We start from the raw sequence: 18,195 nt of genomic DNA, 5'->3' as shown, positions 1-18,195 counted from the left end.
TGATGTTTTGTTCCAACCACATTATCCTTTCATTCAGCCTTTATACTTTTCTAGCTCCAAGTTCATGGGAAAAGTAAAATATTACACGATTCATAGAATTCATCAGATATTATATCATATTTGTTATCATATGTCAGTTGGGAGAAACATAAAATAAAATTTCAAATTGCTGTTATTTAGTAACCTTACATTTACAAATCGGTCTTCAAAAGCAATGTTTAGTTTTCTTATGTTATTATCTTATTATTCATTTGATATAAATAAAGGTTCTCTATAAGAACGGGTCGATGTTTTTTCCTTACTATTTTTTACAGGCGACGCGTGATTTTAGTATACCGTGTCTTCCAATGTTAACTTGATATTTAAAAACACCTTTTCTACCACTAAATGGTGTAGATGTATTTGGTACCTGTCTTGTTTTTTGATGGTACCTAAGTCTCGAATCGCTTTTTTTGCAATACATCTTATTTCTTTATTATTTCATTCATAAATGTTATGAATACTGTTACGTGTACACAGCAATTGTGTTTGTCGTGTATTTTTCCTGGATTACTTTTGTAATTTTGTCACTCAATTTTTTTGTTGTTATATGTTTTCAACATATAAGATGGTTCGATGTTGGAAAGTCATGTGTGAGGTATTAACTTTATGCTTCTTTTATCTGAAAGGTTTGAAATATTTTGTACAGATGTTAGTGTAGGACAGGTCAGCTTTTCAATTAAACTTTAAAATAAAATTTAATAAAACTAATTTTAAAATTCAATTAAATTGTTTTTGGTTTAATACAAACATGAGCAATTGTGCAGATATCACCTTAGTACTCACCACTGTTTATTGATGGAACTAATTGATTTGATAAGTTTATTCCCTGTTTGATCTGCTATTATTTACCATCTGGAGGTTTGAAAGACCCTGATCCAAACTGTTGGAAAAAAGTTTAGAAAGTGATGGGGTTACTGCTGGCGCAACGGTTTTATATCAGCATATCTAATAATTTTTGCTTATATGCAACTACACCACAGAATAACAATCACTATCTTGAATGCGGAATCTCAACTGTACCAATGAAATATGAGTATGTTTTGTCTATCTGAAAGTAACTTGCCTATTGAAAATAAAATAGTGTCATTTTCGGAAATATTTTTGAAAGGAAAAATTAATCGATGCTGACCAACTTATTTTGTTTCTTCACTGACTTAAAACTAGGTGTACTTATTTAGGAAGATCCAATGACCCTTACTTAGTCACTAATAATTTAAAATAAAAGTTAGTAGCACACCTCACTTCATAACTTCATAACGTCGTTTGATTCTCCCAAGTTTGTGTCCCGGTTCAGTGTTATTTTCCTCATGTCTTATTGCAAATCTGTTAATTTTCTCTGTGAAAGTTAGATTCCTAAGATCTCGGTATAAATTGTTCTCCTATTATCTGGATGAACTTTATTCCACAATACATGTATTATGTTGAAATTACTTCCTCAACAACAACCCCATAGTATACATTTTTTAGTATTCTAATTCGAGTGCTTTTCTTTTCTTTTTGGTATGCTCCTTTCAACGAAGTTTTATATCAAGATTCATCCCAAGATAATTACCGTTGTTACTATATAAGGTAATAGTTTCATATTTAGTGATTTTTATGAACGTTTGGTCTTTTATTCTCTGTCTAGTTCCACTTGCTTCTTCGTTGTTGTCTCCAATCAGAAGTATCGCAATATCATTAGCAAATTTAGTCGTAGTAACATTTTTATAGAGTAGAACCTAATATACTGCCTTGCGGGACAACTGTTCATTGTTGAGTAGGTTTCTTCTTATATCATATCATAATATAAATAAAATAATAAATGTGCCTCGATTTTTAAAATAATTGACATGTAGATTTTTACGTGCTACCCAATCGCGTAATTTATCATGATTATTTGATGTTAGTGAGTGAATAGTAAGCAACAGGTTTAACCGATTCCAATAAAATTACATTACCTATATAGGCAGTTTTTCATATAGCTTGATCTGGTGACATTTTTTTTCATTTGTTTTATCCCTCACGGGACTCAGAGTTCTAATCTGGGTACGGGGAGTGACGACCCCGGGGTTCCGAGTCTTTTTCAGGGGGCGGAGCATTTATATAGAAGGTTATGTGAAAATATTCCAGGAAAATGCGATTTCTTCTGTTGTCAGAGCAATTGGTTGAAGTATTATTTTTCAAGACAATGACCCTAAACATTCGTCAGAATTATGTCAGCGGCAATGTTGCCAACTGGTAGGGAATTTCCCTAACTGTGATTAATCTAATGCTAATTGTGGATTTATTGGGATTAGCATTATGTGGGGAATGTTTGGGGGTTCAGGTCTAAATACTATTACAAGAGCTTTAAGTACCTGCATAATTATTTCAAAACAGTTTTTAGGTTAACTTATGGCTATTAAACAAATCTCCATAGTTCAATGCTATATTTGAATTCTGTTAAATTATAATTTTAATTTTTACGGAAGTATGAAAAATTTCAAAAGTGATAAAAATTCACCTCGTGTAGATTTCTATAAAATATGCCAAGAATGTTATTACATTGACGTTAGACATTAAGAAGCGATTTGATTTCAATTATGTTTTATTTTCTTTTATATTGGTTGTTAATCCATTAGAAGCTCAACAGCTACAAATTAAATTACTGGTGTCAGTGCTGAAGCGATTTCCAGTGCTTCATAAATCTGCTACAGAACAAAAATTATCTGACAAGTGTTGAGCTCATATTATTTTGAATTTTGAGCAACGTGAGCTTGAACTTCATGAAGATAACGTTGATGGTGAATGCTACCGAGGTAAAATGTTTCATTTTAGAACCACTGAGAGGACATATTTGTTCCCTACCATAAAAATTATGATGCCCTGATTCATTATTTAGTGTCCTTAAACAAATAGAGAGCTACAATCCACTAAATACAGATACCGCCGTAACTTTGATGCCCGGGAATGGATTAAGAAATTGGGCAGCAGTGTCAAACTTAACTCATTCAAACAAATATATGCAAGAAAAGTATAGAAAATAGTGTAATGTTATAATGCACAATATTATATTTGAATTCATATTATTAAAGGATAAAAATATTATTTAAGCGGTTGAGACTTGTTCCATTACTGAAAATAATTTTGTGGCGCAACTCTGGTTTTCTCCCACTCACACTTACACTGGCAACTCTGGTCGGAGAACAAAGACATTTTGACAAATCATGATATGGTCATCAAAATTGCCAGACCTCTCGAATAAAACTCCAAATGTTAGTATGGGATGGACTTTATCAAAAAATGAAGAATCATTGCCTATAGAGCTCAACACAATTGCAAGAATACTTACACAGTGAATGGTACTGGACTGAATAGGTTAATAACTAAATAACTTAATTAAAATAATGTGTAAAATTTGAGAAATAAATAATGGTCGGCGTTTTAACAAGCCCAAAATTTTACAAAATTGTACTACATTTTTTAATTTTCTACTAAATATTTTTAACAAACATTAACTAAATGTTGATCTAAGGAGTGTAATAAACCATTACTTATCTGTTTTATTGTGTTTTTTAACCTTTACCTTATTATTTTCAAACGTGTATATATGAAAGGATCTGTTATATAGGAAAGTAATATAACCACACAGAAGATCTATACTGGATGTTTAATATTAATTTCCGTTAGAGTGTGTAAGGTACAATAGGTCCCTTGGGACATATAACTTCATATATATTACAAATTATGGCGGCTCCGCTGTATAACACACGAACTGTATGCATATAATTAGCATAAGCCTCTGAATTTTTAATAATATATTTCTTCTAGTGAAGGATTACAGTCATTTTGATGTAAATTTATAATATTTATCACAGAAACTTGCGTGTAACGTTTTAAAAATAAGAACATGATAGGTGTTTAATAAAATAACAATCTTAATAGTGAATTTGTGTTAAACATATTTTTATTCTCTATCGGAGACCTTATACTGTATATTATCTTACGGAGGTATCAAAAAGCCCCTTTTTTCTTAACGGGTACTTTTTACATCCAGACAGTGATTTTCATATATTATGACACGAAAATATAAAAAGGTTTCCATAGAGATAAGTCTGATTACTTAAACAAAAAAATCGTATATGACTGTCGCATTAAACGTCAAGAAGAAAATTAGGGTAAGTACAGCGATTATTTTTTGATTATATATAAAATATCGAAATATTAATAACGACACAAAAGAGTGCATTGTTCATTCATATTTAGATAATGATTTTAAAACGAATTTTTAGTATATATTATGCAATGAAACATATAGGGTTTAAAATCAGAAGATTTTCTTTTTTTTTAAAGCTATTTTTTTAATGGAAGTAAATTGAGATTTATTGAATTGATTACACAAACGACATTACTGGTTCAGTCCTAATTTAATGTCAACGAAACCTTTCTGTTATGTAAACACATAATCTGTCACATGACGTCACCATATTCGTAGCAGATTTCTTAGAATATACAGTATTGTAGCGCCTTCCTCCTGAAGAAATTACATGATTGTTATACTGTCAGTATCACCTGTAACATCGTCCACTAGTTTTCACTTGATGGTCTTCTCATTTGCACCGTTTTTATACTAATTTTCATGGTATAGATTGTATAGAAGATTGATTGTCAACTAGAAATATGTGATCTGCGATCAGACCCCTTTTATAAGGGTAGAACAGAATCAGGAATTGAATTTTTCCTCCCTTAAGCTCCTTGTTGAATGTTTCCCGAAACTGACTAATGGCCAAAAAATGGGTTCAATGATGGACAGTAACTATATTTTTGAAAGTGAATATTCAACAATGAATTTTATAAATTTGAAAAACAGGTCTTCATTGACAGACACGTCACTTAAGCATGCACTGCGTCTAGCTACTATCAATATTGATAGTATTGTAAAAGATATATTCATGAAAAAGTAATTCAATAATAAAATAATGATATTATACGTGCATTTTGTTTTTACAAATATTTTGCAGACCACCCCAATTATACCCAATACCCAATTTAATAATTTTTGTTGGCACTAGGTCCTATCTAGTTTGGACAGCCCTGCCATTGACTGTATAGAATGAATTACCAAGTTTTGCTTCCTTTAAATTCCAATGGTATACGGCTGAGTAACTTTCTTGCACCAGGGATTAGGGGAAATGAATGTTTCCCCACTCTTATAATTTATGGCTAGTAAACTTTGAACACCTACAGTCCAATTTTGATGATCTTAGAGCTGGAATGCAATAATTTTACCCAATTTTCACTATTTACATTCCAAGATCAATCTGTCTTCTTTTCTTAATATTATGTTTCTTTTGTTGTTGATAAGTAAGTTGATTGTGTTTACTACGATAATTCCAGGCGCAAAATGTTACGAATTACTTATGATTAGGGGAGGGACGGAATTAATAACAACAGTTATTGCTTTGGAACAAAAGAGAAACTTTATTTACATCTATGCTCTTTTATACATTTTTGAACAGCCTCGATAAAAATTACTGCGCCCTCTACTAGTTGTTCTATTCTACACTGGCTCTTGTATCGATATAAATCATATATTTAACACCCTATCTCAATTTAAATGTACCAAACGACTTAACTTAAATGAGATTATAAACAAAGTATACAAAAACACATTTAAATTGCTAGAAACTATTACATTCTACATACAGATTTGTTTGAACTTTTGACAATTCTATTTCTACATGGTGAGAATTTAATTTTAATTAATGGTTTAATTGAATAAGTTTGCACAATTATATTTTAAACAAACGTAACAATTAATTTACTTCTTTAGATATAATTCTCTCTGAACAATCTTAAAAAACTTTCAACAATCATAGAAATGTTTGTTTAGATATCTGATCTCTTAGATATCTATCATGCAGTATCTGATCTCGTAACTAACAAAGAGTACATAAGACTTTTTTAATCTTGCAACAGTACATTTTAAATTATATCTACACTTATGTTCATGTTAATTTCAATCGGTGTTACAATCTTCCAAGTTTCCTCACGCAGTTGTTATATGATGAGACATTAAACGCTTTATGTTTCTTTCCTATTTCACTTAGAAGGAAGCCTTCTACTTTTATACTTCATAAAGACTTTCCATTAAGCCCTCTGTTTGCTTTTCGTGTCCTTTTATTAATGCATCATCTTTGACTATTACTGAATAATTACTACTTTTATAACTAATAGTCATAATCAGATCTCTCCAACTGTAACTTGTTCGTTATTTCATTGAATCTCAAATGCCAATATTTTGATGAATTTCTTGCATATAGTTTACCCGAACCACGCTTGATCTAATTGTTGGTATCCTGTTTCGATAATTAAACCCTCTGATTTTCTGATATAAATGTTTAGTCCAATATTCCACTTAAAACTACGATTCCAACATCATTGCTTTATCTTCCTATTTTGCTGAATTGATATTTATATCAATATTCTAATACTTTGCAACTAAACTCTTCTCTATTGCTTTCAATACCTATTTTTATCGTACCTGTAACTATGTTAGACCCCATGTATTTAATTTTCAAATGCTTCACTGGTCCTTGTAAATTACAACTAGCTGAGTTTCTAAACTCTTTTCCATTAGTTTGAATGTTTCTTCTTGTCCTACTGATACTTCTGTAGTTCCCCATGTTTCTAATTTTCTATTGCATTACTAAACTCTTCTCCATTGATTACAATGTTTCTCTTTATCCTACCGATAATTCTGTTGGTCCGCATGTTTCTAATTTTTTATTGCTTCGCTAAATCATGTAAATTCTACACATCTGCATTACTAAACTCTTGATTACTCGATTGCCAATTACTCCATTGATTACAATGTTTCTTTCGTCCTATCGATAATTCAAGATCCTATGTTTCTAGTTTTCTGGTGTTTCATTGATGTTTTAGTACTCTAGTGCTCCATACCTTAATTCCGTCTGTTCCATACAGCTTTCTTCCTATTTTCCTTTCTTCGTGTTAGTATATATATTTTACCGAACTCGAGATTTCACGTAATCTCCATTCCCCTGCACTCTTCGTCGTCAGCCCACTGCTTTTTGCCTTTTATACACGTGCGTATGGTGTAATCAGCAAAGGTGTTACGAGCTTTTGAAATTGAGTGCAACTATTACTGCTGATGAATGTGGACGTCATTTGTATAAATTCAATGACGCATTATTACATAAAGACTAGCAATAGCGAGTAATATACATCAACTTGCATGGCAATGCTCGGCTACACATCTCAACAGTACTACTATATCATTTCAATTATCATTATATGTTCAAGTCTTCTCAATAAATGCCCTTTGAAAATTATAAAGGGGCCAGAATTCACACAATCACCTAATACCTTACATTCTCTTTTTTAGAATTGCCTAACAGTACTTTTCAGATAACTAAAATGAACACCAGAAGACAAGATACCAAACACCACCATTGTGAACTTCCGGATGAGCCTGATGACATCGTTAAGACTTTTATAGACACCGGAATATTTGTCGATGCACGAAGGAAATTAAAAAGGTAACGTGATTTTTAACGAAACCAAGTTTCTCTACTCCGAGGCTTTCCAGGTTTTTAATGATCAGCCCCAAGCATCCGTTGACTCGTTTTTATGTGAAATCTCTGAGAATGTTGAAGAACGAGGAAAAAAGTCACCTGATAAGGCATTACAACATGATCCATCCACTAAGCATGTTCGCATTTATTTATCGCGTTTACATGTCACTTATTTTGGGTCTGACGTATTTTGTTTGGCCAATCGCGGGACCCTATTGGTCAGCTCGTGCGATGAATGATGTTTTTTGTATCACACACTGTAGAGGAACTAAATAATTCAAGGGCTGTGAGTTAATTTTGAGAGATTACTTTGTTAATGCGAACTGTTGCTTTTCCAACTATTATCGCTTGCTAATTATTACTTCTACTTTTTGGTCATCTATTTAGTAGCTTTTGATACTATACAAATTCGAGTATATTTATAAATAGATTTGCCACAGTAGTGTATTGCTTTATCGTACATCTTATATAGCAACCATTTTTAACTGACTTCAACATGGAGGAGGTTCCAGAACCCAAATTTCAAAGGCACGAACAAGGTTTTCACATATATTTTTTTATCTAAAATAATCAGATATTTGGGTATAATATTATTGCTGAGCTGATGCGGCGGAAAATCGAATATAGTTCGGTGTAAAAGCCATTCAGATTGCTTTTTAAGCACTAACCATATCATATGAGAAGCCGTAGAAATATTGCAGTCAACTGTTTCTATGGTGTAACGGTTAGATCATTAAGCTCACAGATGAAGGTCGCGGGTTTGATTCCCAACGACGGCAGCAGATCTTTTTGTTCTAGTTTGGTGGGAAAATTTGTTAAATCACCTAGACTAGGTAGCGGACTCCAGTGCCTGAAACGATCCTTATTTTCAATCATTGTTTCTTTATACCTATTTTTCCTATGATAATTAGGTACATATTTTATTTTAAATCGTTTACTTTGTGTTAAAAAGTTTAAAGTTAACGTTAAAAATTTGATTATTTTAAAATTTTTAGTGAGTTTCTTATTTATTTTTTTGAAGTCGGTTCAATTTTTTTTTTGTAAACTGTATATAAAGCATCACTTCATGAAATCAATATTCATACCATTTTCTTGATCCGTATGCCTACATAGGTTTCAACAGCAGTGAGGACCTTTCGGAAACAGTTCTTTTAATTTACCATGTCAATTATTAAGTACACAAGTTCTTCATAGCAATTAATCGGAACAATTTATTGAATATGCCGAGTATAGAATATTTATCATCTCAAGTTCAACAGGTTATCTGAAAACTTCTCCCAATATCTTATAAGTCTCGCAACTAACTTGAATACAGCAAAATGAACTACTTAGATTCATACCCAGTTAATAACGTTTTCTGGTCGAAATTTTCTCCCAAATAACTCAATTGTTAATTGTAGCATTCAGCAATCCCCGTTATCTACTAACGATTTTTTATGTTTTCTGTTAATACATGTTTTCCATTAACTTCTATAGCTTTCTACAAAAAATCTTTTTGTTGTCATGTAACCAGTAAAAGGTGTGGCTTATTATGCTTACACGAATTCCGATTATTATTTGTGTGATTATGTCGCTTTTATTGTTATTGTTGAAGGGAAATTGCTAAAATATATTTAAAAAATATTAATAATCTTTTTTTTTCGGTGTCTCTGGCAACATGCTGTTGGTTTGGCAGCGATCCGGTCAATGATCCATTTTAAAACTTTTTCGCATTTGGAAACCGTGTGTCAGCCATGCCATGCTGTAATCGATCTGAACAAGTGGTAACTGGAAGGCGCTTTGTCTAGGGAATACGATGGGTGCTTCAGAACTTCTTATTCAAGTTGCAATAGTTTCTTCTTCACTCAGTTTATCAAGTCTTGCAACGTGTGACTAAGCGTTGTCATAAAAGAGCATGTCTATGCTCTCTATGCTACTAGCTGTTGTTGGTCTTTTTTATAACAACACGTTGTTTAGTTTATTGAATTGATGGCGGTATTTGTTTACATTGATATTACTAATAAACGTTTGTAATCAAAATACATAACATACAATATGTAGGCTGTATTTGGTCTATGCATGTGGGTTAGAAATTTGAAACGTAATGCTTAAGAATTGTTGTCTCTCTAACTTGGTGATTCTTTACTCAGCTGGGCTTGCAATTCCTCATCTTCCAACTTCACACTACCCATTATATCTCTCAAAATTACTTCACAGTCTTAGTGTTCGAATGTTACAACGTAAAATTTTAGTTTCTTTCGTCGTTTTCATCATATTGACATTTTTTACCGGCTACTATGATACCGATTCGAATTTCGTCGTGTTGTCCCCGAAGAGAGTAGCGAAGAAATATCTGAAGACTTATTTTATCTTTGATGTTCTAAGTTGTGCACCTTTTGTAACACGAGTGTTGATTTATAAAGGAATCTGGAGCATGAATAACTTTTATGCCAGATCGGTTAGATGGTCACTACCGATGGTAACGTATTCTAGGTAATGTTTCTTGTTTACGAAGGTTGCCTTTTATATTTCGTTATATTTGTGAAAAACAGTTGATAAATTATTGTTGTTGATCTTAAATCTCAAAATATAAAATAGCAACCGTTGTAAAACTGATTTAGTTTTGTTATTTTTTGAGAACTATTTATATTTTTCGTAGATATTTTTACTTTCTGGAGACCTTTAACTATTTTCGTTTATACATGGGACTGAACAGTTACATATATTTAGCATTGAAGACTGTTATCATATTCATTAGCATCATTTTTATTTTAAACGTTTTAGTATATTTCACTGTGGTAAGTGTTTTCAATAAAATTTGTATTGTCTAGTTCATATTGATAATTAGTTTTTTTGTATGTAAATTACTCACTGTGTCTCTGGTTCAACATCTTGAAATGATAAAAATTGTTTAAACAAAAAATAAAATCATTAGTAACATTGAATATCTAGATGTCAGATCAGAGGCTATTTGATTTTTGCTTGAAGCGTCATTTATTTCAGTGTTCTAACGAGATGTCCCATAAGATATGTTATTTTTGGCTATCTTCATCACCATAAATCCATAGTTGATGGCCGGAAAGGGCTGCTTCTCAGCCAATATTCTGCGTTTATGTTGAATATTTTTCACCAAATCTCGCTACGGTTAGCGATCATTTGTCATCTGTTTGATCTTCATCAATTATTAGTCTATAGGCTTCTGCTATACAAATTTTATGATGAATAATGCTAGAAGCCTCAATATATAGATCTTGCGTAATTATGTACTTCTTAACGCACATTTCTTGGCAAACCCTTTGAAATACCAATTGTATATATTAGATATAGAATTCGGATATTGTCAAAAAAAAAAAAAGTTGTGGAGTTAAAAAAATTCCTTTAGAATTAATTCACAATATTTATATTATTAGTTACGAATATTGCAATAACAGGTCAACTGAAAAGTCCCCTGCCTACCATAGTAAAACACATTTTTTGAGCAAATGAGCAAAATGAGATTTTTTTATTCAACATAATTCCCTTCAAGAGTTACATACACTGATTACAGCGACCCTCCAATTTTTTGTTACCATTTTTGTAGCACGATTTGTCCTTTGCTCCAAAATAGGCCTCAGTTTCGGCGATCATTCGGATCTTCATTCGAAGAAAATTTTTTCCCAGCAAGCATTCTTTGGAGATCTAAAAACAGAAAATAGTCTCTGGGGGCCAGATCTAGAGAATACGGTGAAGGACGAAGCAATTCGAAGCCCAATTCATGAATTTTTGCCATCGTTTTCACTGACTTGTGACACGGTGCATTATCTTGGTGAAGCAGCACTTCCTTTTTCTTCAAATTTTTTTGAAAAAGCGGCCGTTTTTCTGGCGATTTCGTCATTCAAACGGTCCAATAACGCTATGTAATAGTTGCTGTTGATGGTCCTTCCTTTTCCAAGGTAGTAGTAGTATGAAAATTATTCCACGCGCATCCCAAAATACAGACGCCATAATCTTGCCAGCCGACTGTTGCGTTTTCCCACGCTTTGGAGCAGGTTCATCGTGTGCAGTCCACTCGGATGACTGTCGATGGGACTTCGGCGTGAAATGATGGAGCCATATTTCATCCATTATCACATATCGACGCAAAAACTCGGATTTATTACGCTTGATCATTTTCAAACACTGCTCCGAATCATCAACTCATCATTGTTTTTGGTCAAAAGTGAGCTCGCGCGGCAACCACTTTGCACAGAGCTTCCTCATACCCAAATATTAGTGAATAACGTGATGTACACGTTCAGTTGATATCTTTAGAGTGTCTGCTACTTCATTCAATTTCAATTTACGGTCATTCGAAATCATTTTGGGGATTTTTTAAATGTTTTCGTCGGTAACAACCTCTTTTGGGCGTCCACTGCGTTCACCGTTTTCGGTGCTCGTTTTACCACATCTAAACTTAGCATACCAGTCCTTGATGGTTGATTTTCGTGGGGCAGTGTCCGGAAACTCGGCATCAAGCCAAGTTTTTGCTTCAACTGTATTCTTTCCCTTCAAAAAACAATATTTTTCAACATGCGAAATTTCCTTTTATCCATTTTTTTCACAATAACAAAAATTGCTTCACTCAAAATGTTATAATTCACAAACTAATGATCCGTCAGCTGTCAAATTTATACACGCATCTTTTGAGGGTTAGAGCTAACTTAAAAAATGGATTTAATTCTACTAGTGCCATCTATGTGTCAGGCATGGGACTTTTCAATTGACCTGTTATGACAATTATTTTCTTGTTTAACATACTATTTGGCTCAATTAGAAGGTAAATACTTTCAAAAAGCTTATGAATAATAATAACGTATGTTAATGAAACTTTACTTTGATATAATCATGTTATTTCTTTTGTTAACTAGAAAGAAATCCCTGGATATGACGTTAAATCTGCCTACGAAAGTACCTTGTCGACTGTAGAGATTTTATTTTTAGTCAGTCATGGTTTCCATTTTACCCACAATGTCATTGATAGGATCATCCCATGTTTCCTGATCATCATAGGTTTCATTATCCACCTGATGGTTTTCGTTTTCGTGAGTGAACTTTAATGAAGCTCTTTCGATAATGACATGATGATTTTACAGGCTATGCAATTTTGGTATAAATTCTACAGTTGTGAAAACAAACAACGTACAGTATATGATGCTGTGGAGGCATTCATGGCGTATAAAGTATTACCAATCGAAAAAAGGCAGCGAGTATTTCTTTATTTAAACTTTAAATATCAGAGACATTATTACAAGGTATTCAGATTTGTATTATATTATCTATGTAATATATTGCATATTATACATTTTTAAGGAATCTACTATAAGGAAGATCACATCTGAAGCTTTACGGCGAGAAATTTTGATCAAGGTATCTAAGGAAAGCACACAGAAAGTTAACCTGTTCCACAAGTTGCCTGAAAGCATTTTGGAAAAGCTACGAGCTAACATAATCTGTGAGATATATTTACCAGGAGACGTAATCATCAAAGCTGGGATGACCGGTAATTGAAACTCTAAAACCACTTTAGAGCCATTTTCGTCTATTCTCGAAACTAATTTATTAGCTATTGGTATCTATTTGGATCGTTTTTAACATTAAAAAGGTATTTATTGAGAAAAATTGCTACAATATACAAGAAATAGACAAAATAATATACCATTAAATATATTACATCTTTTTGCATGTTGGCAACACTGCTTCCATGTTTGTATTTACATGCCAAGTCTTGGATATCATATTTCGGTCTAGTATGGGGTTTGTCTGCTAAAATATCATGAGCGACAGATCATGATACATGATATCATGATACACAAAACATAGTAACTTAATACCTATGATGATTCACGCAGTGGTGTGATTAATTTATGCTAAATTTGTACATGTTACATAGTGGTAGATTGAAAGATGAAACTTTGGTGACTATAGGAGTCATAAAATATTGATTTGGTTTTGTATAGAGAATTTTAATATATTTGGGAACTGAAATCGTGGGTTAAAACTCCAACAAATTGATAATTAAAATAAAATAAATTATTTCTTTCTGGCAACTCGGCAATATTGTGTCGAAATATGTTAGTTTTATAGCGATCCAATCCATTTTCGCACTTACTGAGTATGAATTGGCAGGCACACAATTTAAAAATACCGACGAGATAATGATTAAACATCATTTTCATTAATATGCATTGTACCAATCAATTTTCTCAATAAACTGCTTTTGAAAGTGAAAAAATTATCTGGATTCTGATCATTTTTCTGCATTATCACCTAATACTACAGTCGGTGATAACGCTCGGATATTATTGGGATATTTTGTACTTGGTAGATTCTACCATTTTGGCCTTTTAGAGAATATTGTAGCATCCTTCATCAGGATCGAGTTTAATATTCAGTCTTTTTGTGTCTATACGAATGCTACAAGGTTCTTAGTAGATATGATATTTTCTGGTGGTTAGTTGAATATACAGTTCTGCGTATTCTGATTTAGATTAAAGACTAGTAATACAAAGTTGCAGCGTTTGACTACTTAGAATTAACCGAATCCATCATAGTGAATTTTGGTGCCAATTTGTCTGAAAGTGTTTTAATTAATAATCCTCCTTGTCATCTTAGACACGGATTCGGAAAACAGAAGACTAAAAGCCTTAACATATATGTTCATTAATATTTCTGTTTCTCTTTGAGCACTACGCAGAAAAAGCAAAATTCAAAAAGTGTATTTTATTGTCTCACCACAATACTACATAATAACCAGTAACACTTAACGAAAAACTATTAATTGTAAAATAGTTGTGTTATAATGTAGATAGAGCATATTGAAAGTTTGCATGATCAGTGTAGTAGTGATTGCGGTTCAAAATTGATAAGCTAGATGAATCACACTTGAACATCATTCGATTTTCAGTTGTGGTGTCTAGTTTGCTTTATTAAAACTCTAACAGATATAAATTTATTTAACAGCACTAATGTATAACACATGTGGACTAGGTGAAAGACTTGAACTTTCTTTTTTGGTATCTCAAATTCGACTCCTTTTCTTGACTGTTGTTATTTCAAAGACGTTACGTTCCGGCGCGACGCTAGCCTCCTGAAGTTAGTCAATACGGTCTATAACTTCAAGAGCATCTTAACAATAATGAGCATCTGTTCCCATCAATTTAACGCTCTATAATAAACCAACAACATATTAAAAAACACTGTTGATGAATGTAATGGTATTACTGCACTATGTATGACAAGACGCTAATCTATTATCAAATGTGAAGACGTGGCATAAAACCATAAACTTCTAAGGGGCAGCAACGTAAAAAAATGCATAAATACCTTGGTCCATAAGCAGTGATGACTGGGTACATAAGCATCGAGACCTGGCTACCTCTACAGTTAAAGGAGAAATCCAAAATTTCACCGGTAACGCTAAGTTAGGTTACACCTCTATGAAAACTTAAATGCTCTTCAGCTACTAAATAGATATTTCTCAATGCTGAACACTGTACTATATACTCTATAAATTCTATTTCGCTTGGTCATGCTAAAATTGGAGAACGACTTTACCGTTTCGTAGGGAAAAAATCAGAAAATTGCAGAGAAAATTGGAGAGTAACAGTTTAACAAATATCGTTTAACAGCTGTATCGGTCTGCATATATCCATTAGAAATATATTCATTAATTTCTTAGGGTACAGTCCATTTGATCTGAACGTTTATCCAGTTTTGAATTTTTTTAAGTGGATCTTTTTATTCATCGTAACATCGACATTTTTAGAAAGTTACATGGTGTACATGATTATATAGAAATACTAAAATAGTCAATTGTTTATTTTCATTTAAATTTGGTTATTCAAAATGTCACAAATTAGACGTACCAACTTAGGTTGCTCTCAGCAAGACTTATTTTGGGTCATCGTGAATTTGCTTCGATTATCGTAGAAAAGCCTCAAAAGGTTACAAGTTGTGGTTTCATTAGTTTAGATGTTCAATGGGAGCCTGAGTACTGAATGATAATTCGATTACTCTCCAACAACGTAGCTGCAATACCTGATGAAGCTAGTGCAAGTGCAATTTAATTTTCTCATCGAATCGTTGCCAAAGTCATTGATGTTAAAAACGATTTTCCAAATACACCAAGATTATTTAAGACAAATATTCTGTCAATTTCTTTTATTACTGATTTCATGTCAGCATCATGCAACATTTCTGAGGCATGTCAACTTTTGATTAAGTTAATTATATTAATCTTTTGTTGGTAAGTATCAAGCACCTGTCCTTACTTAAAATTAATGCTTCATTGTGAAAACCATCAATATTATTTATTTTCACGCCAGAAACTTACAATGTGCATCAAAAAACCTTAAGTTTAAGAAAGACATTTTTTAATTATTTATTCCAGTTCGAATTGAATATTTATAGCTCAGACAGAGTAACGTCTGTGGCGTCAGCCAGTAATAAATAAATTGAGACAACATAATTACCTATCAACCTTGGATTAACTACAGTGAATGAGAACTAATTTAAAACTGCTAGATATTAATGAATGTTTCAGATAGGAGAATAATCCCACTAATTAGACGTTGATGTATCAATTTTATTAATTTTGTAGGTAGATGCATGTTCTTCATATTAGCTGGCACCGTCGTGGTGAAAACACCAGAAGGAAAGGAAGTCTGTTTTCTACGAGATGGTAGCCACTTTGGAGAAATTGCGTTGGTTGTCAATATTGCGAGAGTAATAGCTCGTTTATTTAAAAATATAACACGATAAACCGCCTAGTATCATCACAGGTTGCCAATGTGGTTGCAGTATCCCCTTGTGAAGTGTTTCGACTAAACAGGAAACACTTTCTCGAGGTGGTTAAAAATTATCCCGTTATGCTGAAGGAAATACACAAACTAGCACTGGAACGTATAGCTCATTCCCTTACTGTACCAATTGACGAAGTGGATCACCGAAGTCGTAGTATCGAAACGGTATTGCCACAATGTTAATAACTTCTTTGGCTATAATTATTTTTCTCTTCTGTAGGTTGTTGAACGCGAAGAACAGGTACAGGATTTATCAGTTTAAAAAAAGGCTCCTATGGTTTGTTACTGTTCAAGTGTAATTTTTTTTTTTGATATAATTAAAGTTTCTAATATATATATAATTGATTTTTCCACTAGTAGTGAACAGCTTTCTCAATAAGGTGAGTAAGCGACCAAGCATTTGTTACCAAAAATGTGCTTGTTCTAGTACAGATTAATAATAAAAAATAAGTTAGATGTTGAAATTTATGATACTTTAGGTAGTCGGTATGTAATAGGTAGTAAAGATGTAATTTGTTTTAAAACAATTACATAGAAAATAGATTTTAAATAAATTAAATTATAGTATCAAACATTCAAATTAATTATACTAAACCTATATAATTGTAATTATAGTGCAAATGTTATGTTAACTTAGGAACATGGTATTTAATGATAATGTACTATTTAGAATTTAATACTGACCAACAGACTACAAAGACATAAACGTTAAAATACTATTTTAGTTTATGGAAATAAAAGATTCCTTGTCGAGCGGTGGCATAAAACGATACCGAATGCCCAAATTCATCACAGAACAAACTAAATCTTTATCTCTAGACCTCTCATTTGTTATATTATTCTATCTTAATACGACACATGACCTTGGTCCATAGCTAGCGCCATATAACACCATCTTTCTAAAGATACATACAAAAAGATGAAAATGGTCGTTATATCGTCTGGAGAGGTTGAGTTGCAAAAAAATTGCGTATCAATTGTACCTTCGTCAGCCAGTTTTCCTTCAATGATTTTCGAAATAACACTGTTTCTACCTAAAAACTCATCGTATACAATGTATGGAATGCTTTCCCAAGTTTTGGTTACTCCAGATTCCAATAGTCTATTTAGTCCGCCTTTGGTAGTCCTAAACCGTGAACTGCGATGCCTGTGTTGGTAGTCCATGGGCTAGGAGCGCTTCTAAAAACTTATATGTTTTCTGATTATAGTAGTTTATGGCTATTGGAATATTTGAGTATATTTAATCCACCTTTTGTGACCTTACAGCTTCAGCTACGATAGACAAACCAAACTCCACCTAGCTATACTAAGGAATAATTTGGGTAATTTTAAAACAATTATCTATCCAACATCACCTCATTTCCATGATAATTTGTTTCAAAATGAATTCAAAAGATAATAACGTTGTTGTATTTTATGGGAAGAAAAATTCCTATTGAAAGACGATATAAAATGATATTGAGGACCAAATGCATCACAAAACAAACCAAACTTCTATATCTAAAAGTCTCACCATAACGAAATTATTGTTGCATCAAAATATTGTGTGATATTTTTTGATCTTAATAGTCAACTATTTTTAAATAATAAAAAAAGTAGTTCTAATCACATAACTTGAATTCTAAAATAAACATCTGGTGCAGCAATGAGTTTCTCAATTTATCCTGCCTTTACTAATATCATCACGAAGTTTTTAGAATACAGCAGTAGTAAGCAGCCTATAAAACCTACAATAAACATGTAAACCAGTGTCCCAATAGAGACCGAGCATATACCTGTATTTTTCTTCCTAGATATTT

General features: G+C 32.4%; 1 protein-coding gene across 3 annotated transcripts; it reads left to right on the top strand.

The window, feature by feature from the left end:
* The first annotated feature begins 4,140 nt into the window (after nucleotides 1-4,140).
* Nucleotides 4,141-16,798, top strand: LOC143199113 (potassium/sodium hyperpolarization-activated cyclic nucleotide-gated channel 4-like). Of its 3 annotated transcripts, XM_076408860.1 has the most exons (11): nucleotides 4,141-4,178; nucleotides 7,409-7,562; nucleotides 7,613-7,857; nucleotides 9,830-10,070; nucleotides 10,237-10,375; nucleotides 12,464-12,637; nucleotides 12,689-12,847; nucleotides 12,906-13,095; nucleotides 16,195-16,319; nucleotides 16,376-16,561; nucleotides 16,617-16,798. In XM_076408860.1, the coding sequence occupies exons 2-11, from the start codon at nucleotides 7,441-7,443 to the stop codon at nucleotides 16,656-16,658; spliced, it is 1,623 nt and encodes a 540-aa protein (XP_076264975.1). In that variant the 5' UTR covers nucleotides 4,141-4,178; nucleotides 7,409-7,440; the 3' UTR covers nucleotides 16,659-16,798. The 3 variants fall into 3 exon arrangements, with proteins under 3 accessions (XP_076264975.1, XP_076264974.1, XP_076264976.1); XM_076408859.1 differs by lacking the exon at nucleotides 4,141-4,178 and having other exon boundaries at nucleotides 7,303-7,562; XM_076408861.1 differs by lacking the exons at nucleotides 4,141-4,178; nucleotides 12,464-12,637 and having other exon boundaries at nucleotides 7,303-7,562.
* Nucleotides 16,799-18,195: the final 1,397 nt, after the last annotated feature.

The sequence above is a fragment of the Rhynchophorus ferrugineus genome, unplaced genomic scaffold (genome assembly GCF_030347505.1).
Source record: "Rhynchophorus ferrugineus isolate W39M unplaced genomic scaffold, kcgeb_rfMv2 rfM6, whole genome shotgun sequence".
Lineage (NCBI taxonomy): Eukaryota > Metazoa > Arthropoda > Insecta > Coleoptera > Curculionidae > Rhynchophorus > Rhynchophorus ferrugineus.
Note: the sequence above shows the minus strand (reverse complement) of the source record. Positions and strands in the feature narration are given on the sequence as shown.